This window comes from Geotrypetes seraphini, chromosome 11 (assembly GCF_902459505.1).
Source record: "Geotrypetes seraphini chromosome 11, aGeoSer1.1, whole genome shotgun sequence".
Taxonomy (NCBI): domain Eukaryota; kingdom Metazoa; phylum Chordata; class Amphibia; order Gymnophiona; family Dermophiidae; genus Geotrypetes; species Geotrypetes seraphini.
Genome location: NC_047094.1, coordinates 111,885,308 through 111,912,636, shown reverse-complemented (window position 1 = coordinate 111,912,636; position 27,329 = coordinate 111,885,308). Strand labels below are relative to the sequence as shown.

The following is a 27,329-nucleotide window of genomic DNA, read 5'->3' as shown; positions in this document are numbered from 1 at the left end:
GCAATTCTTCTGATATACCCAATATTTCTATCATATACCTTTTTATCATTTCTCTCAGAGGTATTGTTGCCACTGCCATAGATCATTCTGACCGCTGTGTTCTGTACTAATACTTATCCTGGAAAAGCGGAGACTTAGAGGAGACATGATAGAAACCTTCAAGATCATGAAGGGCATAGAAAAGGTAGACAGATTTTTCAGATTATGGGGAACCACAAGTACAAGGAGGCACTTGGAGAAATTAAAAGGGGGAAGGTTTAGAATAAATGCCAGGAAGTTCTTTTTCACCCAGAGGGTAGTGGATACATGGAACACGCTACCGGAGGATGTGATAAGCAGAAGCACGCTACAGGGCTTCAAAGAAGGTCTGGACAGGTACCTGGAGGACAAAGGGATTGAGGGGTACAGATAGGAGTAGAGGTAAGTTATAGGGATAGGATTAGAGGCAGTTACAAAATTAGTCAGGGACACTGTTCAGGCAATTAGGCCTGATGGGCCGCCACGGGAGTGGACTGCTGGGCAAGATGGACCTCTGGTCTGCCTCAGCGGAGGCAACTTCTTATGTTCTTAAATCTTGCTAGTTCTTTCTTAGTAATTGTCAGATAAATAATATTACAATGAACCAATAATCTAAAAGCAGCAAATTCAAAATAAGATCTAAGAGTTTTCACCGTGAGGTGCTGGTCAAAAATAACTCCTAGTATCTTAATTGTTGAATAATTTCAGAGGGAGGCAGACCAGCAGAAGCAACAGGCAAGAGTAGTTGCTCATGCTGGCGAAGATTTTAAAGAGGTCCGGGAAGTGGGGGAAGGGAGGGCGCACGAGTCTGGCATGGGGGGGGGGGTGGCAGAGAGGTGCTGGTGCCTCCGTCAAGATGGTAGCCGGGGTGGTCTGCACCTCCGCACCCCACCTTACTATGCCACTGGATCTATTTGCCATTACACATTCCCTAAGGATGTCCAGAAAAACCTAAAGTTGGAAAAACTGTGTGAATTTAAGTTTTTCCCCATGAATTTGATTGTGTTTGATCAGTTGACATTTTAAAAAAATAAATTAATTTTAAAGCCCGTTCTGGGGTTAATTCAAAGCCACTGATGTTTTTCTTAAAATTTGCTATTATTTTTGCTTAATAGAGCAAATTTCTTGGTATTATAATTAATTTCTCCGTTTTTACACTTAGCAAATTTTGAACTAAATTCTGTAAATGGTGCACTAAGAAATGTGCTAAGTTAGGCACTGTTTATAGAATAGTGACTGGCATCGGGAATCACACCTAAACTTTAAGTGTGACCATTTACACTAATTAAAACCCTAGCGGAAATCCTCACCCCTTAATCAGACGCGGATATTCCTTATTCTATAACAGTGGTCTCAAACCCTTTGGCAGGGCCACATTTTGGTTTTGTAGGGCCTCAGAAAAAATAGTTAATGTCTTATTAAAGAGTTTGAGACCACTGAGTTAAGGGGAACGGTTAATCCGCTGGCTGGGTTAAAGGTCAGAGGGGAGAACAGGACAATCAAGCCATTGTGACATCACTGATGAGGTTGGCTCTTATTGGTGGAATGAGGCATTATGACATCACAATCTCAGCTCTGCTTCCCAAAGACAAACAGGATGTCATGGTTACAGTTAAGCCAGTGGTCTCCAACTCAAACCCTTTGCAGGGCCACATTTTGGATTTGTAGGTACTTGGAGGGCCGCAGTAAAAAAATAGTTAGGGGTCATTTTACTAAGGCACACTAACCAATTTAGCACATGCTAAATGTTAACGCGTCCATTAGATTCTAATAAAGTGAAAAAGTATCAATAGCTCTCGCCTCCTCCAGCCCCGGACATGCGCACAAGCTGCGCGGCCTCCAACCATTGCTCCAAGCTGCACGTTGCCCGCCTCAATGCTGTAACCTCGCACAAGCGCTTTCCTGCGCACGATTGGACTCCACTTCACAATTGTGTACAGACGCAGCAAAGCGCTTGTGCGAGGTCACAGCGCCCGGCAAGCACTTGTGGAGTAGACAATGAGGGCCTCAAAATAGTACTTGGCTGGCCGCATACAGCCCGTGGGCCGTGAGTTTGAGACCGCTGTTCGATAACACTCATAAATTACAGAAGTGTGCCCAATCTGTCCATGACCCGCCAATGGCCACACCTCCTTTTTAGGGGGTCACGTAAATACAGTTTATACACATAACTTTAAATTGATTCCACTTAGCGCAATTATTGTCAGCAATTGGTACATTATTCAATTAAATTCTGCGCACATGTAAATTTACGCATGCAGTTTTTAATGCCATTTTTAGAATTGGGGGGGGTTATGTCTACAAGCAGCTTTTGAGCAAAATATGGAAAAAATAAATCATATTTAATTTATTTTTCAATTAATAAAATGTGTTCTTCCCCTCCCCCCTCCCCAATTATAAATATGCTGTACAGCTAGGTCTGGTCTTATGGCTGTGGAGAGAGACTTTCTTGGGCTACGGTGGACCCCTCCCTCTGAATCCATGCAAATTGGTTTGGAAAACAAAGGCTGAAATAATTGTTTTTTGTATCCCTTGCCAGTTGAAAAAAAAACTGAAGCGAGTCCTTTGTATATGGTAAGATTCTTTATCTAAATATGCAGAAGTTGACTACTAGCCAGACTACAAGATGTGCCCTAATTTTTTTACAACAGGGTACAGAAGCACTTAGCTGAGGCTACAGTATTGCCAACTCAACAAAACTAGGACAAATCTTCGTACAATAGCAACGCAAGAGAGATTGAGATATGTATAAGTATGTAAAACAGTCTTGGGTATTCTTCCTTGATGTGAAAAGAATATAATGAATGCCTCATTGCTTGGAGGAGAATGTCTGTCTCCTGCCAAGGGACAGATTTGCAAAGAATGATATTTACATTCCCCCACAACCTGCGATTTTCTCGTTTGTCATTTGTCAAGGCCCAAAGACCATGTACTACACACGGAAGTCTGTGCGTGTTTAATGATCCTTTTACCAAACAAATGCCACCGTCCAACTCGGGAAATTAGTGGATGCTGCCGACTCAGCACCATTAATATAAAGCCATACGACTAGCCATAGATTTTGTTGCAAAGCTGGTCGCCTCTCTGGTTATTTATGCTTCTTAAAGCATCCCAAGGAATAAATATTTAATGTCTAGCACTGCGTGCGTCTTGATAGCACTTTAGGAATGATATTTTAATGCAGGGGAATCAAAACTGCAATCCTGGGACATCACAAACAAGTCTGGTTTCCTGATGAATATGCATGAGTGCTTTGTATACAAGAGAGGCAATGCAAGCAAATCTCTCTCGATATTCACAAAATTATTCTTCTGTAACTAACTAAATACTCAGAATGAAGTCAAACTTCAGCAATGTCGCCCGAAGCAGCTCAAACCTTCATCGCTGGCTTAGGCTTTACATATCGAGTCATAATCTGCTTCTGTAGTTTTCAGAAATCCCCTTTTTCTTAAAATTTTTCACTTTTCATAATTTTGATGCTTAAAGCCTAAGCAGCGACGAAGGTTTGAACTGCTCCGGGTGACATCGCCGAGACTCTGGTAAGGAAGCTTGAATTAATTCCGAGTATATGGTTACATAAGAACATAAGAAGTTGCCTCCACTGGGTCAGACCGAGGTCCATCTCGCCCAGCGGTCCGCTCCCGCGGCGGCCCATCAGGTCTGCGACCTGTGAAGTGGTTTCTGACCACTTTTATAACCTACCTCAAGTTCTATCTGTACCCCTCTATCCCTTTATCCTCCAGGAACCTATCCAAGCCCTTCTTGAACCCCTGTACAGAGTTCTGGCCTACAGAAGAAAATTTGTGAATATTGATTTTGATGACGCTTACGTAGAGAGACTATATTTAAAAATCGAGCCAGTCTTGGCTCAAATCTCTCTCATGCATACTTGTTGGGGATATCCTGAAGCCAAACTGTTTGTAGTAGGGATGGGGAGACAGAACATTTTCATTTTCTGCTGGGTCAGATCAATGGTCCATCCAGCCCAGTATCCCATTTACAACAGTGGTGAAATCCAGGTCACAAGTGCCTGGCAGAAACCCAAACAGTAGCAACATTTCAGAATTCCAAAGAGTAGCAACATTCCATGCTGCCAATCCCAGGGCAAGCAGTGGTTTCCCTCAGGTCTGTCTCAATAGTAGACTATGGACTTTTCCTCCAGGAACTTGTCCAAACCTTTTGTAAACCCAGCTATGGCTAACAAGCTTTCTGGCCCATGTTGTCAAGATATCAGTTTCTGATAGCAGTGTGCACTCTGGACATACCCCTTAATTTTTATAAACTTGGGTGCCCAATTTTGCACGTAAAATGCAAAATTGCACATGTAAGTAACAGAATAGTGCTTAACTTAAGTGCACTTACATATGTAACTGCAGATTGGTGCAAAGTAGTGCCAGTTACCACTTAATGGGTTTTAACTGCCAATAATGACCCTTAACACCCACTTAATTAAGTGCTAGGCACCCTAGGTAGTGTGCAACTGCAAAAGGGGTGTTAACATGAGAGAAGAATAGGCGGGTCAAGCGCTCGCACTTTAAAGGGGGGGTCTTTTTTTTTTTACTAAAGCCATGGCAAAAGTGGCATTAGTGTGCCGCTGACGTGCGTCCCTCTCACATGCTAAGACCACTTGTGCCGCAGCCAGAAAATGCCGACTTTCCCCAGTTTCCTAATGCATGGTCACACGCTAATTCTGCCATTGGCGTGACGTAAACAGGAGCAAGTGAAAGTCCTTCACGAGAAGGCCCGAATTGGGTATAGGGCTCCACATTCCGAGGCCTACCACCCCTGTTGAATCTATTCACCTACACTCTCCGAAGACAAAACCAAACAAATTATTTCTTCATACCAGTGGTTTGGGGATATTTAGTTTACCACCCGAGCCTTCACCGACACCTTTTTTGTAGGCTGTAAAGGCCCACATGCTAACCCCATGCTAATCAATTACTGGGTGGCAATGCCTCACCCACTGATTAGCGCCCTCGCACCCACTCTGCAACCCCAAACATGCCCTTTTAGACAAAATTATGAAAAATTATTTTAGCATGCGGTGTATGTGCGCAGATAGGCAAATTTAACGTGGAATAGCAGCTCACAGGCCACCGTAAGCCTGTTTAATGCACAGTAAGCGCGCGCTAATGTTTCCTGCAGAGAAATAAAAGGAACCCTAGGTACGTGAGCAGCCGACTGTATTTGGGTGATACAATTTACAGCAGCCTTTCACGTAGCATAAAAATTCTGGTTCCTAAAAAGCACTCAGATACCAATTTACACTGGTATTCTCCAATGACTTCAGCTCCCAACTTTGCCGTTATAGAATACTTACCGGTAAGTAAGAGATTTTTTTTTTTTTTTTTAATGGCTCCCAATGTTTGGTTCTCTTTCTTGAATCTACCCCGTAAGGTGCGCTGCTTCTGCAATATAAAGTGCGCTATTATCAGAGAAAGACCAAAAAAAGCTGGGGCTGAAATTGAGACCATGGGAGGGAGGCCAGCTAACTCCAGCGATTGGCACCGACTGCCTTTATTCAATATTGGGCCGTTTCCAGTGACTGGCACTGAATATCCAGTCTGTGCTTGGTTGGCTAAGTTATAGCGGCCAAAGGTAGACCTGCTTTTTGCATAGCCTGATTTGACTTGCTAAAAATTGGCAGCCATCACGCGATACAGCCGCGATTTAACCAGGCAGGTCACTGGATGATTAACTAGCGCTAAATATTGGGCGGAAAAATGTTCTGGGGTTTTTTTTTTTAAAAAGGTTTGTATTCATTTGGTAATGACATGCAAAATGTTTAACGTCACTGCAAAACAGCCCTCTAGGATTGCAATTTAGCAAGAGGAGACATCGGTTTAAAAGAGGTATTTTAAGTAGAAAATGTTGTCAGTCAGTAGAAGACTCCACTCTAGCCACTTCAATTTCTTTTAACGAGATTGGATTATTAGGAGAATTCATTTGACGGGGTGTAACAGAACTGGATATTTACATCTATTGAGATTCTAATTCGGGGCTTCCCAAACATAACCTGCTGACCTTCAGCCAGTCAAGTTTTCATGTTCTCATGCATAATCATAGTGGGTATTTGCCTACATTGGATACCCAGTGCATGTGAATTTCTCTCATGGGTATTTCAAAAGGGATATCCTAAAAATCTGACTAGAACAGATGGAAGCTCTGGGTAATCCAGAAAGTGATTGCTCCAGTCATCATCCCAAGGCCAGCAAGAAATTAAAATGTACTCGTTCCGGAAAACTTGCAGTATGCAAGAAACAATTGTCCAGAGATGGTAAGTAGATGGCCAGATCCGATATAGTGTTATTTCTTTCATCTAGATTATGAGCTATATAATAAATTTCAAATTCCTTATCAAGCCAGAGAGCATACACTGGAAACACCATCAGTGACAAGAGTTCATTTCCAGTTTTTGTTTACTTATTTTTTAAATTTTGTTGTTTTCCCCTTTCCTAGGACTTTATCCTTATTTATTACAAGAAGAAAAAAAATCAGTACAGAAAATGAGCAGCTTTTTTGTGAATAAATTGTAATATAAAGAGTAGCCCGAGAGCTAGTCTCGAAGGGCGTAGGATAACACGGGGCTGGGAGCCCGATGACGCCTGTGTTGTCAGGGAGACAGGGTAAGGATTGGTAGGTTTAAAAGTTGCTTAGATAATGTAAAGAGAAGTTATGAAAGATGGTGCGTGATTGGAGGACAGGGGAAGTGGGCGGCACCGGGGGAGGTGTTAAAAGCCGGGACCTTGGAGGACTCGGCTTTCAGGGTCCTCCAGGGCGGTTTTTTCTTGTCTTTGCTTTGCTGCCTTTGTTGTAGGTTTCCGTGCGTTTTTTCAATGGAGTCGGGCAGCTTGCGGGGTGCTGGACAGGAGAGAGATGTGGCAGAGATTTCGTTGCTGGCTGGAGACTCCTTCTCGGAAGAGCCGTCGCAACAGGTTGGTCAGGGAGTAGGGGAGGAGTTGGTTCGCCCGTTGCGTCGCTCGAAGGCAGCAGCGTTGTCAGCGCTTGCCATAGCGAGCTCGGGGTTAACGAGGGGGAGCGGCTCAGTAGGGGGAGTTCAAGCGGGACCGAGTCGGCAGGAGACTGGTGTGTCGGACGGCTCTAGGGGAGCCGTTTCGGCCGGCCGCAGCTCTGCAGCGCCGCGAGGGGGCGGGGCCTCAGTATCGGCGTCCTTGTTCGATGCGTCGTGTGCTTCTCCCTCCGTGCCGTTGGTGGCGAGCGGGGGAGCTTCTGCATCCTTGGATTCAGCTTCCCTTGTGCTTCCTGGAGTAGATGTGAGTGCTGGGTCATTCCGGGGGAGGGGGGGGGAGGGGACTTCGGCTAGTATTCCCCGAGTGGGAGGAGGTTTAGAGCCTTGTGGGTCCCCAGGTGTTTTTGGCTCCGGCAGAGGAATGGATAGTTTAGGGTATGGGTCTGTCCCAGCTGGGGGATCGTCCACGGCCTGGTCTGGGGTTTTTCCGGGGGGATGGGGTCCGGGTTGGGGTTCTCCTACCTGGGGTCCCGGGTCTTCGGTTAGTGGAGTGGGGCCTTCTGTTTCCCATTGGGGGGGGAGCTCTGCTAGTCCTGTTGCTATGGGTTTGGGTTTTATGCCTCACAGTGGCTATGGTTCAGGTTGAGGTGTTCCTATGGGGTTGGCTAGTGGTATTTTGCCTGGTCCTGCTTCTGTGTTTGCTTGGTCTCCACAGGTTCCTTCCTTTTGTCCTGGAGTGCGAGCTGCTGGAGTGCCGGATGTTGGAAGTGCAGCTATGTCAGAACGGCCTGGATGTTCCGGATCGGAGCGCAGTTCGGCGTTCGGAGGTGTTGTGGTTGCTGGCGGAGGCGCTACAGGCTCTTCTCAGCTATCATCTGCCTTGCCTGGGGTTGCTGTTAGTGGCGTCTCGGCTTCGGGACCTGCTTCGCTGGCCGGAACTGCTGCCAGCGGCGTCTCTGGAGGAGGAAGTGGAGACCCCAGCTCTTCTGCACAGGGTAATGTGGCGCCTGCTCTGGCTGCTTTGGTGGGTAAAGCTAAGGGAAAAAAGGGCAGGCGTAGACATCGACGGGGGGAGTCCTCCTCTTCGTCGACTGGGTCGTCCTCGGGTTCTTCGTCTTCTTCGTCGTCCTCTTCCAAAGGGGCTGCCTGTGGTGTAGGGTCCTCTGTAGGGGGGGAGGGGGCGGTTTCTTCGGGGGGAGTGCGGGGTGCGCCTGCGTTGGTTGCTCTTACGGAGCTTTGGGAACGTGTGCCTAGGGCGTTGCGTCGTAAAATTCGAAGGAGGTCTTTTGTTGATATCTTTCGTCTGATGGAGGGCAGGGCACATAGGCGAGGTCATAAAAAATCAAAGAGGGATCGGAAGGAGGTTAAGTCTTTTCCGATAGCACGGTCCATTATTAATTGGATTCGAGCTTTTTTGCGGTTGGCGAGTGTTTGGGGGCGTGCTAACCCTCAGGAGTACGGTTTATTGTTGGCCTATGCGGATTCGGTTTTAGATGCATATCAGAGGTTTGGGGGTTGGGCCTGGTTGAATTATGACGAGGCTTTTAGGGATAAAATGGAGGAAAACCGGTTTATGTCCTGGGGCACTCAGGACGTGAATTTATGGCTTACTCACATGGCATCTAAGCCTTCAACTGCCCAGGCGGGTCGTGGGGTTGCGGGCTCCGTGACTGCTGGGCGGCCATTTCGAGGGGGGGTCGGTGGAGGTTCGGCGGCTGGATCCGACGTATGTTGGAAATTTAATAAGTCTAGCTGCCCCTTTACCGACTGTAAGTTTAGACATGCCTGTTCAGTGTGTGGCCAAGCTCATGCGGCACTCAAATGTCCCAAGCGGAGTGGCGGGGCTCCGGGAGGGGCTGGGAAGTGATAGTGCAGGCTTGTTACCGTCTCCGATACGTGTTGAGGCGATGCGTCCTTGGTTGCGGGGTTATGGTTTGCGGAAGACGGCGGAATTTTTGGAATCCGGTTTCACTTTCGGTTTTGTGATACCTTTTCAGGGGGCTTTGGTTACGAGCAGAGTTCAGAATGCTTCCTCTGTTTCCCAGTTGTGTGATGTAGTTCGGACCAAGTTATCTGAAGAACTGCGTTTGGGGCGTATTGCTGGGCCTTTTCGGAATCCTCCTTTTTTGCAGATGATTCTATCTCCTTTGGCTGTGATTCCTAAGAAGGTGCCTGGTCAGTTTCGTCTCATACATAATTTGTCACGACCTCTTGGTCACTCCGTCAATGAGGGCATTCCCCGTGATTTGTGCTCCGTGCGTTATGCGTCTTTGGATTGTGCTTTGCGGCACATGGTAGAGGCGGGGCGGGGAGCGCTTTTGGCCAAAGTTGATATTGAATCGGCTTTTCGATTGTTGCCGATTCATCCTCAGTCCTTTCCGTTGTTAGGTTTCCGTTTTGAAGGTTCCTATTTTTATGACCGCTGTTTGCCGATGGGTTGTTCAATTTCTTGCGCGTATTTTGAAAAGTTCAGTTCTTTTCTGCATTGGGTGTTGGTCCAGCGGGCAGGTTTTTCTTCTGTGGTTCACTATTTGGACGACTTTTTGTTCATTGGGGCCGGGGAAGGTGTTGTTTGTGCGCATCTAAAAAATGTTTTTGAGGAGCTCGCAGAGGAGTTCGGTGTACCATTGGCTGTTGACAAGTCTGAGGGTCCGGTTACTTCCTTGGTTTTTTTGGGGATAGAGCTGGATTCGGTGGCTATGGTGACTCGCCTTCCAGAGGTGAAGGTTCGTCAGTTGCTTGAGCTCATTGAGCGGGTGTTAGCTGTGTCTAAATCAACTTTGCATACTGTTCAATCTTTGTTGGGATCTCTTAATTTTGCATGTAGAGTGTTGCCTATGGGTCGTGCTTTTTCTAGGAGATTGGCTGCAGCAACCTCCGGTGTGCGTGATAAGAGGCATTTTATTCGTCTTTCGGTGGGTGTGCGGGCTGATCTGCGTATGTGGGCTACTTTTCTTCGTGATTTCAATGGCACAGTGCCCATTCAGGCTCCAGATATTTCTAATTTTGATATGGAATTGTATTCTGATGCAGCGGGTGGGGTTGGTTTTGGCTTGTATTGCGGTGGTGCCTGGTGTGCAGAGCGCTGGCCAGTGGAGTGGGTTCGCTTGGGTATTACTCGCAACATTACCTTGTTGGAGTTGTTTCCCCTGGTGGTGGCATGTGAGTTGTGGGCTGATGTATTGCGCAACCGGAGGATTGTTTTTTGGTGTGATAATCTAGGAGTGGTTGAAGTGGTGAATCGGCAAGCTGCGCGTTGTTTGGCGATCAATGCATTGATGCGGGAGCTCGTCTTGCGTTGTTTAAGGCTGAACTTATATGTACGGGCGCGGCATGTACCTGGTTTGCAGAATGGTATTGCTGATGCCTTGTCTCGTTTTAATTTTTTGCAGTTTCGTCGGTTGGCGCCAGAAGCTCGAGTGGACGGTTCGCAGATGCCAGCTCATTTATGGAACCTGGTCAGGAAGGAATCTGGGAGATGCTCCGCTTGTCAGTAGCTGCGTCTACTTGGTCGCATTATTCCGGGAGTTTTCGATTGATAGCAGCCTATCTAGCGGACAGGGGCTGGTGCCCGGGCGATGTGGCCGAATCATTGTTGGCTGATTTCGTGCTGTCGTCCTTCCGGGATCAGGTATCCCGGGGTGTAGTCCGCGGGCGCTTGGCGGGGTTTGCTTTCTTTTGCAGAGCGCTGGGTTGGGCGTGCCCAGTTTCGGGCTTCTTGGTTCAACGCTTGCTTCGAGCCATGGGGCGGGTTCGTCCGAGTCCCAGGGATACCAGGTTGCCTATCACTCACGAGCTTCTTCTCCGTCTGCTTGACGCGTTGGTGGAAGTGGCTAGCTCGGAGTATGAAGTTTGTTTGTTTCGGGCAGCATTCTCCATTGCCTTCTTTGGGGCGTTGAGGGTTAGCGAATTGTTAGTAGGACCTTTGTCTCACTCAGGCCCTAGGGGTCTGTTGGTTCAACATATTCGTTTTCAGAATTCCACATTGCGGCTGCTTATTGTCAGCTCCAAGACGGATCAGGCCGCGTTGGGGCATTGGATTGTTTTGCATGCTGTTGCTGCCTGTCGTTCTTGTCCGGTTGCTAGTATGCGTTCTTTTTTGGGGGTGAGACCAGAGGGTGGTTCCATATTGTTTGTGCACTCGCAGGGATCTCCCCTTACACGCTATCAATTTCAGGCAGTCTTGCGTATGGTTTTAGCGCATTGTGGAGAGAATCCGGCGTCTTATGGAACTCATTCTTTTAGGATTGGGGCGGCTACGAGCGCTAGCGTGTCTGGTATGTCTAGGGAGGGCATACAAAGGTTGGGGCATTGGGCTTCCGGGGCCTTCCGAGGATATATTCGTCGGGAGGGGCCTTTTTCGGGACGGAAGTAAGCAGAGTCTTTTGAGTGCTGGGGGGTGAAGGGTGCTGTTACATCGCATTATAAAAAATAAATAAATAAATAAATAAATAAATAACAAATAAAATAAAACTCAAGCAGACCTTACACATTGACTAAATGTTGCTTTTACATTTGGAGAGATTCTTGTATGCATTTGTGGTTAGATTATGTTGTTTTTTCTTTCAGCTTCCAGTGACAGGAGTTATTCCCTGTGGATCGTTGGCCACTCCTTCGTTCACTGGGCGGCGGAGAGAGCCGGTATTCGTCCTGGTGGCCGCCATCTAGGGCTGGGTCATCGAGGACTTCGTGTTTCATGGTGGGGTCAACGTGGGATGCGATGGAGTCAGTTGCTGCTGTTGCTGGAAGGATTGCGATCCCGTTCACGTCATCCGGACATGCTCCTGGTTCATTTAGGTGGTAATGATGTGGATGTTTGTACAGGGAAAGATTTGGTGAATCTTATTAAAGATGACTTACGTGTGGTGCTGGATTGGTTCCCCGGGGTTTTATTGGTTTGGTCCGATATTGTGCCTCGCCCCCGTTGTCTAGCGTCTCGGCGATGGACACGTGGGTTAGCAAAATTGAATCGGCAGGTGGGTAAATGGGTAGTGGGACAAGGGGGGCTGCAATTGTTACACGAGTGGGTAGACGTTTCTTGCGCGGGATTGTTTCATAAGGACGGGGTGCATTTGTCGGCGGTAGGTTGGGATTTGCTGCTCGATGATTTTGCATCGGGTTGTGAGAGAGTCCTTGCCTCCCGTTGATGGTCGCAGCTCCAATTTATTGGGGGGGGGGCCTGTATGACTACAGTCCTGTGGCGGGTCTCCCGAGCTACTGGGTGCTGGGGCTCATCCGGCGATGAGCGGAGGGACGGCTGGGAGCCGTGTCTTGGGGTCTAATGACCTGGTTAAAGGGGCATGAGGTCATGCCACCCCTCAGGCTCTTGCTGTTCATGGCGGGGTCGGGGGCCATGGATTGATTATTACACTATGTAGCTCGGGAAGAGCTGGCTGATCTTGTGATATGAAATTACAGTGTTAATTATGTTAATTATGTTAATTTATGCAATTAAGTTAATTGCTGTTGTGGTTAATAAATTGAGCTGCGGCTTTATTCCAAAATATGGTGTGTGGTCTCTGTTATTGGGTTTAAGACATAAAGGTATGAGAGGGGAGGGGGTGGTTTTTGGCGGATGTAGGAGCTATCCAGATCCCGCTGTTAAACCAAAAGCACACTTCATAAAATGTTTTTGTTTTTATCTAAACACAGATCAAAACTTAAATACAAGACACCAACAACAAAAAATAAAAAAACAGTCTCATTCCCACCACCTGCCAAACATCTTACCCCATTCTTGGTGCTCAAAAAGAGAGATCTTCAGTTGTTTCTGCCCTGCTGCCGGCATACTCCAAAATGGTACACCAGTTGTTTTTTTTCTCTGCTCGCTTCAAACATTGACTTGCACTTAAATGTGATAGAGAAATCAGCCTTCGAGACTCCTGACAGTGTCAGTGTCGAGTCTTCCCAGGTACCATCAATAAAGTGAACTTTGAACTTTACACCCGTGGCTGAATTATAAACATCTCATGCTCACGATTTCTCCGTTGTGCTGTGCCCCCCTCGTCATCGAGGCCTTTCTGGGCTCTCTTTTCATTGCCAAAATAATACCAGCCAACTGGTTCACCATTTTTTTGGTACCTGGGATTTCGGGGCAGGAGCGATCTTCCTACGCTCCTACCCCGTGCAGATCGCCAATAGGAAATGGCTGCCGTGAGTTCCTGTAGTCTCTCAAGACTACAACGGGAACTCCCCACAGCCATTTCCTATTTGCAATCTGCACGGGGCAGGAGCGTAGGAAGATCGCTCCTGCCCGAAAGCCCACCAGACCACCAGGTAAGGATGGGTTTTTTTTCTTTTTTCCCCCCTCCCCCAAAAATCACGAATATGTGAAATCGCGATTACTGAAACCGCGAATGGGGAGGGGGAAGTGTATTTCAAGGTGGTTATACATTCTAAAATAGGGTAAAAACAGATAATACAGTTTACCATAACTTTAACAAAATAAATATACACGATTAGACAAAACAACGACATACACAACTGGACAAACGGGTATGAGTGGAAAAAAGGGGAGAACTATAATGATTAACGAAAAGTAAGATATATAGGTTTCTCCTAGCAGTAGAGGGGAGAGTAGAGCCCCCCTGCAGAACACCATATTTGATCGGTTTTGGTTTTGCTAGCACATAGTTGAGCAGAACGCTTTGGGATCTATTATTCAGGCAGAAGGAAAACCATCGTTAACATGGGGTCTTGGATTCCAATTACAGCTCCTAGTGACCTTGGGCAAATCACAACCCTCCATTACCCCAGGTACAAAACTTAGATTGCAAGCCCCCTATAGATAGGTACCTACATGCAATGTGAACAGCACGGTGTATGTCTAGTGGCGGCATTATAGAAATGATTAGCAATAGTAGTTTGCTTTGGGAAATTCATGAAACATCTTGGAGTCGATCAGACTTAAGGATCTCAGTATCTTATTTTTACTGCTAGCTAAAACTTTTTGTTTAGATTTGGAGACCAAGCACCCAAATTAAGCAGGAATGTGCAAAAAAAAACAAAAAAAAACACAGACATAAATGTGCTTAAATGGGAAACTTTTGAGAATAAAGTCGTGTGTTCAGGAGCTGAGATTGTCCAGGACAGATCGGTAAACATAAGCTCTGCACAAACACAGGGAATGAGTCACCCAACTATTCTGCCCTCAAGAAGCAAAGAGCAGCTGAATATCAGTTTTCCCTAAATACCATATTTGCTGTTATGAGAGGAGATAATCGGCTACGCAATATGGCCTGGATTCTCAAAAAAAGTTGCTGAAAGTTCAGCGCCAGTGGGCGCCTAACATATGTGTTTTAATTGGTTTTATGTGGCACGATAATTGATCGCACCATTAAAAAACAATTAAAAATGGATTTTTAAAAAATTAGGCGCCGCTAGGCGGCCTCTGGGACTGGCACCTGGATCCATGACACCTAGCAGTACCCAACAACGCCAAAGCCCAGAAGTGGGCGTGTTTAAGGGTGGTGCCAGACTTCAATGTAACTAGACGCCGCTGGCTATGATGCTGGAAATATAGGCCTGCAAAACCCTGGCTCTACATTTCTGGTACCTAGGGTTCTTGCTAGCCGCGATTCTGTAAGCAGCGCTTGACCGTTATTAACACACAGCAGCCCCTAAGTTCTTAAACTCTTTAAACGTTATTACCAGGAACCAAAGATATCTGTAGTATACAGAAGGCAGAATCTGCCAATACCCTTTACGTCTGGCTCCTTACCAATTCTAAACCCACCCGCTGAGATATTACCATTACATTACAAAGCCTTTTGTATTCCGCCATAGTCCTTATAAAAGTTCCAGGCGGATTACAATAAAGCAGATGACTGGAAACAAACTTGGTTAAACAGGCAATATTGAAAAAAATCATAAAAACAATCAGTTTAAAAATGTCTTGAATAAAACCGTTTTTAAAAGCTTTCTAAAAACTAAACAATTATTTTCTGATCTAACAGTGAGAGGAAGTTTATTTCAAATAGTTGGGAGCTTAATAACTAAAAGAAACACTAAGTTGATGAAATAGCGTAATTGATTTAGGCGATAGAAATTGTAAAAAAAAAAAAAGCAGAACCGATTTTGTTGCACATGACCCTGTCTACCAAGGAAACTAAACCCAGCAAAGACGCAGCTAGGCCTTGTAAAATATTAAAAACCAATGCACAGAGCTTATAAGTTATCCTAGTAGAAATTGGTAACCAATGTAATTGAACAAAGTAAGGTGTAATCCTTTCATATTTGGGAATCGAGAATACAGCTACAGTATTTTGAACAGTAATTCAATTGTGAATTAATGATTGGACCACTAGTTAAAATGCTGAAATATCATAACATTTTCTGACTATCTTAATTTCCTTAAAAGCCCCAAAACGTTTTGACTCACTACATTAATCCGATATTCCATAGTAAACATATTATCTAGTTGAACTCCCAATACTCTAGTTTCCAGGAACTTGTCCAAACTTGTGCTGTTTGCTTACGACAGGGGTGCCCAATAGGTCGATCGTGATCGACCAGTAGATCGCCAAGGCAAAGTGAGTCGATCACGGAGCCCATTCCAGGCTCTGTGATAGACTCACTTTGTCTTGGCGATCTACCGGGCCGATCAGCCTTCCTTTCCCTGAAGTCAATTCTGCCGTCGAAGAGGAAGTTCTGGCCAGCCAATCACTGCCTTGCTGGGCCGGAACTTCCTCTCTGACGGCAGAATTGACATTGGGGAGAGGAATGCTGGTCGGCCTGACGCAGGGAAGCAGGGAGAGCTTGGGGCGGTCGCTTTGGGGCCTGTTACTGGATGGTGGCGGCGGCTTGGGGGCCTGTTCCCCGATGGCAGCAGCAGTGGCAGTGGCTTGGGGGAGGGCAGGGAGAAAGAAAGAAAGAAAGAGGGCAGGCAGGGAGACAGAAGGAAAGAAGAGAAACAGAAAAAAAGAAAGGGGGCATGAAGAGAGAAAAAAAGAAAGGGAGGCAGGGAGAGAGGAAGAAAAATTTGGGGGAGGGAATGAGGTCTGGAGGAGAGGAATCATATAGGCTGAAAGAAGAGAAGAAAGATTGGATACACAGTCAGAAGAAGAAAGTGCAACCAGAGACTCATGAAATCACCAGACAACAAAGGTAGGAAAAATGATTTATTTTAAATTTAGTGATCAAAATGTGTCTGAATTTATATCTGCTGTCTGTTTTACACTATGGTCCCATTTTACTAAACCGCAATAGCGTTTTTTAGCGCAGGGAGCCTATGAGCTTCGAGAGCAGCGCTGGGCATTCAGCGCAGCTCCCTGCGCTAAAATCTGCTATCGTGGTTTAGTAAAATGGGGGTATTTGTCTGTTTTTGGATGGTTGTTACTGAGGTGACAGTGCATAGAGTCATCTGCTTTGACCTCTTTGAAAAAATCCCGGAATAGGAATGATAATTAACATTTTCTATGCGTATAGTGTGCTTTGTGGTTTTTTTTAAATTTTATTGTTGGTAGATCATTTTAACTTGGTCATATTAAAATTAGCGCGCAAGCCCAAAATGTGTGTGCACCCCTGGCTTATGTGATCTCATCAACGTTGATGAGATTGCGTAAGCAAACAGCACAAGTTGTGTAAAGAAGTGGGGTGTCAGTAAGCCCTGAAGAAGCGATAGTGGACCGTGAAACATTGGCTTTTAACCCTTTCAGGACCATAAGGATCGTAGGCCAATTTTTGTGGTTTTGACGACATTTTTATGGTAAAAAGGGCTTGCAGATGCCAAAAAATTGATTTTTTTTGTGAAATTTTTTTTTTGTTTTTTTTAATCACACTTCTGGCTTATGGACAGTGTGGCAAGTGAATCTTCTCGTCAATCAGGCAACGACGCTAATGAATGAATGTCGGAACCAGTTTGTTTACATAAAGGCAGTATCATATGGAATCCGAACATATCAAATTTAGAACTGTAGACTATCCCAATCAAAATTTATAGGATTTTAAAGTTATGGGACAAATATGTCCCTTGGTCCTGAAAGGGTTAAGAGACGCCACGTTCATTTTTCTACACATTTGGCAACTTTGTTATTGAAGCGATTTTTGTCCCACATTTAACATTAACGTAGCAGCAAAAGTAGAGTCTTTACGGAAGTTTTTTCGGCCAATGATGTGGGTGGAGGAGGCTTGAGCATTTATGCCCCGCCTATACAAAGCTGAGGCTTTTTCTTCCCTTAAAGGCATTACTCTCAGCTGATAAGAGTGGAGCAGTTTTGTGCGTGTAGTAATTATTGATTTTTCTCCACTTCACTGTAGATGAGTTGGGTAGTGGCATTTATACCAATTTCAGCTGGTGTAGAAGCCAGTGCTCAGATCTGAAGGCAGGCATAGAGGCTATGCACTCCTGTATAAATGGTTCTCAACCCAGCGAGCCAGTATAGAATACATTGTTCCCCCTGCAAATTCACGATTTACGAATCGCGGACTCGCTTATTCACGGTCTACTCCGACCGCCTCTTCCTGTAGTAAAGCCGCGTCAAAGCAGCTTCCGATTGGTGTAGCCCGACTTTACTACAGGAAGAGGTGGTCGGAGCAGACCGCGAGTGATTTTCTTCACCCTCCGGCACTCCAGCTGCCCTCTCCTGCCTTTTGACAGACGAAAAACCGCATTTGCGGTTTTTCAAAATTTGCGGGGTTTCCTGGAACGGAACCCTCGCAAATTTCGGGGGAGTACTATAGCACGCTCAGCACCGATTTTTTTCAATGACATTTACTGAATCTGGCCCTCCGTGTCCTCTGGCGTAGTAAAGGGTTGCGGTCCGCCCTGGGCGTGGTCTTTCTAAGGGCACGGCGGCACCCATCCTCCTCTCCACCCCCTCCCGCTCGCACACTCGCTCCCTGTGCGCGCCCCTTGCCTTTCCCCGTACCTTTTTGACGCTCTCTCAGACATCACTTCCGGCCAGAGAAGTTTAAAAGATACGGCGAAACGGAATGGGGGGGGGAGTTGCGCGCGGCGGGGAGGATGCCACCTCCCCGGGCGCCGCTCACCCTTATTACGCCACTGTGTGCGTCTGCAAAAGGATAAAATGATTCATGCACACAAGAAGTTAACATGCTACTTATATTTTAACTATTTTTCTTTTGATTATGAATTCTGTACAATGTACATACACCGTTTTGGTAATTAAAGCGGTATATCAAGCTTAAAGAACCTTGAAACTCCTGGCGAGTGTAGAATTCCTCACCCCCTCAGGCCACACAGAATTCTGCACATGGAATCCGATTCTCTATAAGCGGTGTCTTACTTGTAGGCGCTGGTCGGCAAAGTTGCCCATCAACCGCTAGACATCATTTACAGAACCAGATTTAGGCGTCGTTAGGCGTCCTTGTGGTAGGCACCATTAGGCCAGGGCTTTCCTACCCTAATTTGCCCGTGCTAAACACAGGGGGCCTTTTTACTAAGGCACGCTAGTCCTTTTAGCATGTGTTAAACGCCAACATGTCCATCATATCCTATGCACGCTTTAACACATGCTAAAACGGCTAATGCGCCTTAGTAAAAGGACCCCACAGATGCCTAAGTCAACCACGCCTACTTTTCAGATAGGTGTTAGGCGCTCCCTGAGCGGAATTCCATGCACAACTTTAATTGTTTCTTTATTATTATTATTTTTTTTAATCGGTTCTTAATGGCATGGCCACTTACTACACCAATTAAACCAATTATTAAAAAAAAAAAAAAAAAAAAAGGAAGTTTCGCGCTGATTTTGGTCAAGCGTTCGATAATGGCGCCCAGCAGCACCTAACCTAGGTGTCACAGAATGCAGTGTAGACGTGGGCAGTAGAGGAGGAAATAAACCCCTGCACAGCATGTCACTTCCTCCTGTGCCGGCTTAGATCCAACCGATTACACGAACATGAGCAGAATTCTGCCAGGAGTTAAGCGAGCGCATTTCACAGCTGGGAGCTGGGTAGATCTAAGCTAGGCGATTTTCAGCTTGCGGCAGGCAGTATGGCAATCACCAGCCACTGGTGTTGTCCCCCGATATTCTATGCTGGGTCTTTTCCAATAAACAGCACTGAATATCCGGGTTTTCGCTGGCTGGCTAGCGCATACACGATTAAGCAAATAGTCGGCACGAACCAGGCATCGGCTAATGCATAAAGATAGGACAGCTATTTATGTGGTTCTAAGAGCTAAGCTTGCCCAGTCAGCGCTGAATATCGGGAGCATACCGTCGAGATGCCCCAAGACACCTGGCTCGCAGTTGCATGCCGACCATGAACATAGCAGAGATAACCACTGAATATTTGGGCTTATTGGTTATTGGTTAGTGGCTGTTGCCAACTGGTTAATCGTTTTTAATATCAGGCCCAAAGTATTTATTTATACAATCCCTTTTTGTCCTTCCTGCCGATATTTAAAGTGTCTCTTATCGCCTACTCCAGCTTTTGAATAGTAAACATTTATGCTCTCCAACTAGCCATTCAACTCTGGCTTCTTTTTAACCACAAAACAGGTAGTAAACCAGTACAATTGATCAGCCTCCATGAAAACAGTATTTTCTATACAAGTTTATAATGACCCAACCTTTTGGATTTAAAACAGAAGCATGAAAGCATAATGCAAAATGGAAGTTAGCTAATTCTTTTCAATAAAGGAAAAAAATGAATAAATAAATAAAAAGGTACCTGTCAAAATCATTTTACCAATAACAAGACACATTTTTCTGCATGATACACTGAACTTGCTCAGGTGCGAGAATTATCTGGCTGGTGAAAAAAATGTGCAAGATCGATGGAAGAGCTGAGGCGGCTCAAGGCTCCCAGCTGAATCAGGGAAGCAGCACTGCTTTCCACTTTGAAGAGGGTATAATCTCCCATCTGTACTGTGCATGCAAATGCTCTTCAGATAATTCTGGCGGTCACATACTCTGAGCTTTTTCCCCCGGGGTAGAAAAAGGAAAAATGCCAAGTAAGTCTTAATCCAGATTTGTCACACAAGGGCCAACGTAAGTCATGAGCAATATTTCAGATTATGGTGTATAGCAGGGGTGCCCACACTTTTTGGGCCTGCGAGCTACTTTTTAAATGACCAAGTCAAAATGATCTACCAACAATAAAATTTAAAAAAAACACAAAGCACACTGTACGCATAGAAAATGTTAATTATCATTCCTATTCCAGGGTTTTTCAAAGAGGTCAAAGCAGATGACTCTATGCACTATCACCTCATACTAACACTAACAACCATACAAAAATAGACAAATATACCCCCCTCCCTTTTTACTAAACCACAATAGCAGTTTTTAGCACAGGGAGCTGCGCTGAATGCCCAGCGCTGCTCTCGACACTCATAGGCTCCCTGCGCTAAAAACCTCTATTGCGGTTTAGTAAAAGGGGACCGTAGTGTAAAATATAGACAGTAGATATAAATTCAGACACATTTTGATCACTAAATTTAAAATAAAATCATTTTTCCTATCTTGTCTGGTGATTTCATGAGTCTCTGGTTGCACTTTCTTCTTCTGACTGTGCATACAATCTTTCTTCCCTTCTTTTAGCCTGTATGCTTCCTCTCCTCCAGACCTCATTCCCTCCCCCAACTTTTCCTTCCTCTCTCCCTGCCCTTTCTTTCTCTCTGCCTCCCTTTCTTTTTTTTTCTGTTTCTCTTCTTTCCTTCTGTCTCCCTGCCTGCCCTTTTTCTTTCTTTCTCCCTGCCCTCCCCCAAACCACTGCCACTGCCATCGGGGACCAGGACCCAAACGCCACCAATAACAGGCCCCAAGCCCTCCCTGCTTCGGCCAACCAGCATTCCTCTCCCCGACGTCAATTCTGCCGTCGGGAAGAGGAAGGCTGGTCAGCCCAAGATCGTGATCAACCTACTGGGGGAAATGCTGCCGGGTCCTGCCTTCACGGAAACAGAAAGTAGGCAGGACCCGACATGAAGAAGAACAAATGCTTCACTAACCTGTCTCCCGCTTAGCCCGTAGCGAATGCTTGCTTCAGGGCTCTCAACATGTGCGTGCCGGCTTCCCTTCTTCCCTCCCCCCCCCCCGGACATAACTTCCGGTTTCGGAGGGAAGAGAAGAGAAGCCGGCACGCACATGTTAGAGCCCGGAGCATAAGTTCGCTATGGGCTGAAATCTCCAAGCCGGTTTTTTTTTAATTTTTTTTAATGTTCAGCAGCGGCAGATGACAGCTGGGCGGACTGCCCAGCTAAAAGGTCCTAGGGAGAACACTGGAGAGGAAGGCTGATCGGCCCGTAGATCAGGACGGCAACATGAGTCTATCACGGAGCCCGGGATGGGCTCCGCGATCGACTCACGTTGCCTTCCTGAGCTACTGGTCGATCGCGATCGACACATTGGGCACCCCTGGTGTATAGTATAATTACTTAAAGCTCCTTTTACTAAGGTGCGCTAGTGTTTTTAGTGCATGCTAAGCGGCTAGAACTAACGCCAGCTCAATGCCACTGTATCAGGCGATGATGCGCCCACAACTGGAGTACTGCGTTCAATACTGGTCGCCGTACCTCAAGAAGAATATGACGATACTCGAGAGGGTCCAGAGAAGAGCAACAAGGATGATAAAGGGCATGGAAAACCTTCCATATGCTGAAAGGCTAGAGAAGCTGGGGCTCTTTTCCCTGGAGAAGCGGAGATTTAGAGGGGACATGATAGAAACTTATAGGATCTTGAAGGGGATAGAGAAGATAGAGAGGGACAGATTCTTCAGACTAGCGGAGGCAACAAAAACTAGAGAGCATTCAAAAAAATTGAAAGGTGACAGATTCAGAACAAATGCTATGAAGTTCTTCTCTCAAAGGGTGATGGATACCTGGAATGCGCTTCCAGAGGAGGTGGTAGGGCAGAGTACTTTATTGAGTTTCAAAAAGGGATTGGATGATTTCCTGAAGGAAAAGGGGATTGAAGGGTATAGTTAGATGGTTGATATACAGGATATCAGATGATTAGGGAATGAAATGTTTTAGGTAAAGAGATCACTTACAGGTCAGGGACCCGAGGGGGCCGCCGCGGGAGCGGACTGCTGGGCGTGATGGACCCATGGTCCGATTCAGCAGAGGCGATGCTTATGTTCTTATAAAATCATATAAAAAGTACCATTGTGATACAGATCATTCAAAGGAGATCACACATCCGTGACAAAACAAACACAATAAAATAACAATCGCGGTCATATATTCCCAACTGTAAGGAAGCCCTGAATATTGCTGTCTGATCACTGTGTCCACCCGCTTGGGGAAGTCATCTTACTCCAGTCTTACCATGAAAACAAAGCAGTTTGGAACTGTTTCCCAAAACTCAGGAGAGCATTCACTTCCATACGGAATGGCACGGAATGGATTTCGGTCCCATTAAGCTTTAGTGGGAGGAATAGTTTATTCCATAAATATTTGTATCTAGTGCGTGAGCACGTCTGTCTTCTCTTTTTTGAGGCGCTGCACTAAGGGGTCCTTTGATTAAGGTGGGCTAACTGATTTACCACACGCTGGATGCTAAAGATATCCATTATATTCCTATGGGCATTTTAGCATGCTTTAAAGCACCTTAATAAAAGGACCCTCTAGTCTAAATGCATACTTTCAGGTTCAGAAAAGGAAACTTGTGCGGCATTCTTAAAATTACAAAAAAAGACAGGTTTTGAAAGGGGAAAGGAGATGGTGAAATTTAAAAAAATATAGATTCCTTGAACTAATGACCAGCCGTTTTGTTTTAACTGGTAAATTAAAGTGGAAACCTTTTATTGCATCCAAATTCAGTTGAAATTTTGCAGCTCACACATACCAGACTTAAACCCATAATCTCAAATATTGCTCTCAAATTTATGTTAATTTTGTTTAGGGATTTTTCCCTGTTGTGCCTGGGAAAGACAGAGAACATCTGACCATCGGACTTATCCACCGAGAACGCTTAATTCAGTTGGCAAATTTAAATCATTTGAAATCTATAGTTTAGAAGAAAAAAAAAAAAACCAACACACAACAACTTATTTAAAAGGCTGTTTGGGAGATTAAAAAGCTGTTTTGTGCCCAGAAAGCTTTGCAAAATACTGTACCCACAAAGCACAGGAGCCAACTTTCAGAGTTATTGGGGGATGCTAAACCCGACCTTAGTTATTTCTCGCTGGACACAGTCAAGGGGGTCTGTTCAATATTTGGGTGCGCTAAAGCACCCCCACCCCCCCTCCCAGAGGCAGAGCTGGCTCCTGGAACCACGAGGGGAAGTTCCACTTCGGAGGCTCGCAGCTGCTGCAGCCCAAACACGAATCAGGACCACCAGGAAAGAATTAGCGGCAGCTGCCCCAGGCCAGGGACAGCACGTGCGGGATCAGCGAGTGGCGCGCGAGAGACGTTAACTCGGCTTTTGTTTCCGCTCAATGCACTGAGAATCGCTCTTTAAGTTCCCAACACAAGGAAGACGCGGAAACCCAGCTCCTTCGAGCAAGGCACTTGCAAATCAAAAAGAGCGCTGAATAGCCCTAGAATCCCATCGATCAAGCCCAATTTTTTTTTTTTTTGGGGGGGGGGTATTGGCATCTGAGCATTGCCAGGGCATTCTACAGGAGCTTTTTAGAGTCGATTAAGGGGTGACACGAGGCAGGATGCCGCCTGGCTCAGGGTAGGGCACCCGGTGGCCCGCCTTTGCTTCCCACCTGCAGAATCAGCTGTAGGTGAACCTCGGGACGGAAACCACCACTGTACCCGTTCTGCCGCCACCGTGGCCCGAAGCGACCGTCTCTCCGATGTCCCTGCCTGACCCAGCTCTTGGACACAGTTGCAGAATACAATTGCAAGAAAAAGCCTGCCACTCGGGCACTATTATATAAATGTTAAAATGTTTGGAATCTTTCTCTAAATTAGTCGTAGATATCTATCTACGACTAATTTATAGAAATATTCCAAACATTTTCCGGTTGTCATTGCAACGCACGACAAGCGAGCAACTTCCCAAGGGGGGGTCTTCCTTGCGGAGGAAGATGCTCCGATACTTGCAGGCTTCTTTTCTAATAGAAGCCCCCCCTCGGGAAATAAATCGTTGCTGCTACCAACTTAACGTAAAACGTCCAAACTATGCCAAATGCAAAACTGGCCAGGTAACAACTCCCCGAAGCCAGTGAAAAGAAGGCAAAAGGCAGCCTTTACTGTACCTTGGGGCGGGCGGTTTTCCTCGCTCGATGGCCGAAAGGAGGCGGCTCGGACGGTAGAAGCAGCGGCGAAACGAGATGGCCCGGCGGGGAAAGTCTTTGCAGCAACAACAAAAACCCGCAGCGCTCCAGCCCCGGCTTCTTTCAGCTGCTGAACTGAAGGCGGCCGGCTGCAACCATCTGTTTTTCCTGCCCAGACAGAGCCTCGCTCCTCCTCCATCCGATCAGTCCCGCCTCCTCCCCCTCCCTTAGGCCCCTCCCCTCCCCTCCTTCTGGTCGTTCCTGGTTTCGTTGAAAATTCCGACTGACCGAGAGGAAGCCTGCAAAAAAAAAAATAATAATAATAAATAGAGCGCAGTCTTAGCTAGGCGACAAGGTTTTATAATTATGATAAAGTAGGTAGGAGAAACAGCGATGCATCTCCCCTAAAGCAAAAAAATAAACAGAATTTTTTTTCTACCTTGTCTTCTCTGGTTTCTGCTTTCCTCACCTTCTTGTCACTCTCTTCCCTTCATCCACTGCCTACCCTCTCTCTGCCCCTTCTATATGGCATCTTCTCTCCTTCTGTTCCCCTTCCAGAAACTTTATGCCTCCCCCTTCCATCTCTCCCTTCAACCCCATTGATCTGACATCCATCTTCTTACCTTCCCTCCTCCAATGGTCTGGCATCTTTCTCCTCTCCTTCACTCTCCCACACTCCCATGGTCTGGCATTTTACTCTCTCCTCGCCCTTCCCCCCACTTCCATCAACATCTGCCCCCTTTCTTCCCCTCCAACTCAGTTCAATCCAGTATCCTTTCCCCGCACACCAATTTCATCAGCATCTGCCCCCTTTCTCTCCTTCCACCACCCTGCCCCCTTTCAATCCCTTCACCACCCTTCTATGCTCCTCTCTCCCTCCAAACCAGCAAGGTCCCGCAATGACTGCTTCTGCTGCCTCTGCTCCGGAAGACGTAAGTGACATCGGAGGGGGTGGGCCGGCAGACACAGTCATCGTGGGACCTTTCTGCACTTCAGCACGGCTGCCAACTCTGCTTCGGAATAAGTACGGCGGCCATATTGAGGTGCACGTGCTGTTTAGAGCAGCACGGGAGGTTCTGGATCCGGCTGGCTGTGCACCCCCTAGGGCTGGCACCCGGGGCGGTCTGCACCCCCCCCCCACCCGCCCCACCCTTGGTACGCCACTGCCCAAATTGCAACCCAAAACCCACTTATCGCAAAGTGCCAACATGGCAATTTAACCTGAATATTCCCTGAATCAACAATCTGCTCCCCTCCAACCCCACCAGGGGAATCACTTTCGCCACAGACTCAATGGGCTGCCATCCTTGCTGCACCCTCATGCTTCATGTGAGCCGCCTGCCTTACCCAGACAGGGGAGGGAGGAAGCGCTCCCATTGGGCTGCTGGGCAGAGGGGCGGGTGATATGAGAAATGTCCTCAGGCACATGTAGAGTGTGTGTGTGTGGGGGGGGGGGAGGGGAGCAGCCCGGCCCCGCATCCCTCTGGCTTTCTAGTAATGAACCTGGTGCTGGCGCGACAGCCTGCATGTCCACAGAGAGGGCTCTGAGTGCCCCCTCTGGCATGTGTGCCAAAGGTTGACCACCACTGCCCTAGGCAGAGCTTCGCCATGCACCCTGTACCCCATTGTTCAGTATCTCGTTTCTCCCCTTCCTCTTGTAGTCCAGCATCTTTTTTTTCATCACTTCTCACCCCCTGGCCAGGATCTCCTTTTTCTCCTCTCACCCCTTCCAGGTTGCCAGTATCTTCTCTTCCCCCTCCCCCCAGTTCTGCCAGCCAGATGCTTAGTTTACTGGATAGCAGGGCCAGCCCTGCCACCTTGTCTTCCTTCCTGCTTCTCTACCACTTTGGGGATGAACATATAAACTGTCATACATAAACTAACACCAACACTCCCCACCCCCCCCCACCCCCATGACTTCCACCCAACTTCTTAGCCTTCTTCCTTCCTCTGTCCTCTGTATCTTGTCCAAATGTGGCAAAATAACATTACAGTGCTGGTTTCCACCATCTCCTCTGCTAGGTTATTCAATGGTTCATCTTAATTCAGGCATGGAACATCTGAGGTTAGGGCTTTTCCGGCTGGGAACAAGATGGCTAAGGGGAGATATGATAGAGACCTACAAAACCTGGAGTGGAGTGGAATAAGTAAACACTAATTGCTAACTTATTCTTCAAAAAGTACAAAGGTTAGGGGACAAGTTTTCAAGTTTATTTATAATTTGGTATACCGACCATCACAGCAGTGGCGTACCTAGCATATGTGACACCCGGGGCCCATCATTTCTTGGCACCCCCCCCCCCCATCTGTATGAAAAATATGATTTTTAGTAACAAGCCACATGTCACACATGAGTACCTAGGAAAAGGCAGCATCTTACATACTGCTGTGAGCAGTACAACATCAATACACTTATTGTAAAACTAAACAAGCCAGACCAGTACAGATCAATCCTACACCGTCAATCCTAACAGAAAACCAGAACACCTTCGCCTAGTATGGAATATGTCATCACAAACTAACCCCTCCCCCTTTTTCAAAACTGTAGTGTGGATTTTAGCCACGGTGGTAACAGCTCTGACGCTCATAGAATTCTGAGCATCAGAGCTGCTACCACTACGGCTGGCGCTAAAAAACGCTCCACAGTTTTGTAAAAGGGGGGATAAAATAGAAATACATAGACAAAGGTTAAATTGAACCAGCAAGAAGCTGGGCTCTGCATAAAATGCAACACCACAGAAACAGTGACATATGTCTCCTAAAGCAATAAATAAATAGAAAATTTTTGTTCTACCTTCGTCTTCTCTGGTTTCTGCTTTCCTCATCTTCTTGTTACTGTCTTCCTTCCATCCACTGTCTGCCATCTCTCTGCCCCTCCCTATATGGCATCTTCTCTCCTTCTATGCCCCTTCTAGAAACTGTATGCCTCCCCCTTCCATCTCTCCTCTAGACCCCCCCCCCCACCTTTGGTCTGGCATCCATCAACTTCCCTCTGTTCCCTCATGGTCTGGCATCTTTCTTCTTTCATCTCTCTTTCCCTCCCCCCTGTGGTTTTTAGTATATCTCTCTTCTCATTTCCTCCGCTCAGATCTGATATCTCTGTCTCCTTCGTCGTTATGTCTCTCTCCTCTCTCTCTTCCCTTTCCTTCTCTGGTCTTCCTTCTTTATTTTCTGCCTCTGTTTAAATTAAATTATTTCTTACTATGCA

At 46.4% G+C, this 27,329-nt stretch overlaps 2 protein-coding genes across 3 annotated transcripts in view; one reads left to right on the top strand and one right to left on the bottom strand.

The window, feature by feature from the left end:
- SULF2 (sulfatase 2) overlaps positions 1-24,277 on the bottom strand; it is a 277,195-nt gene extending 252,918 nt beyond the window's left edge. The window contains exon 1 of one of the 2 annotated variants that reach the window (XM_033963557.1): positions 24,104-24,277. The gene's annotated coding sequence lies outside the window, so the exon portion shown is untranslated. The remainder of the gene's footprint in view (positions 1-24,103) is intronic. The other variant, XM_033963556.1, reaches the window with a different exon arrangement.
- LOC117368868 lies at positions 6,273-17,311 on the top strand. Its single transcript, XM_033962612.1, has 5 exons — positions 6,273-6,298; positions 6,839-6,956; positions 7,707-7,986; positions 11,561-11,967; positions 17,249-17,311. Exons 1-5 carry the CDS (start codon positions 6,273-6,275, stop codon positions 17,309-17,311), a joined length of 894 nt encoding a protein of 297 aa, XP_033818503.1.
- Positions 24,278-27,329: the final 3,052 nt, after the last annotated feature.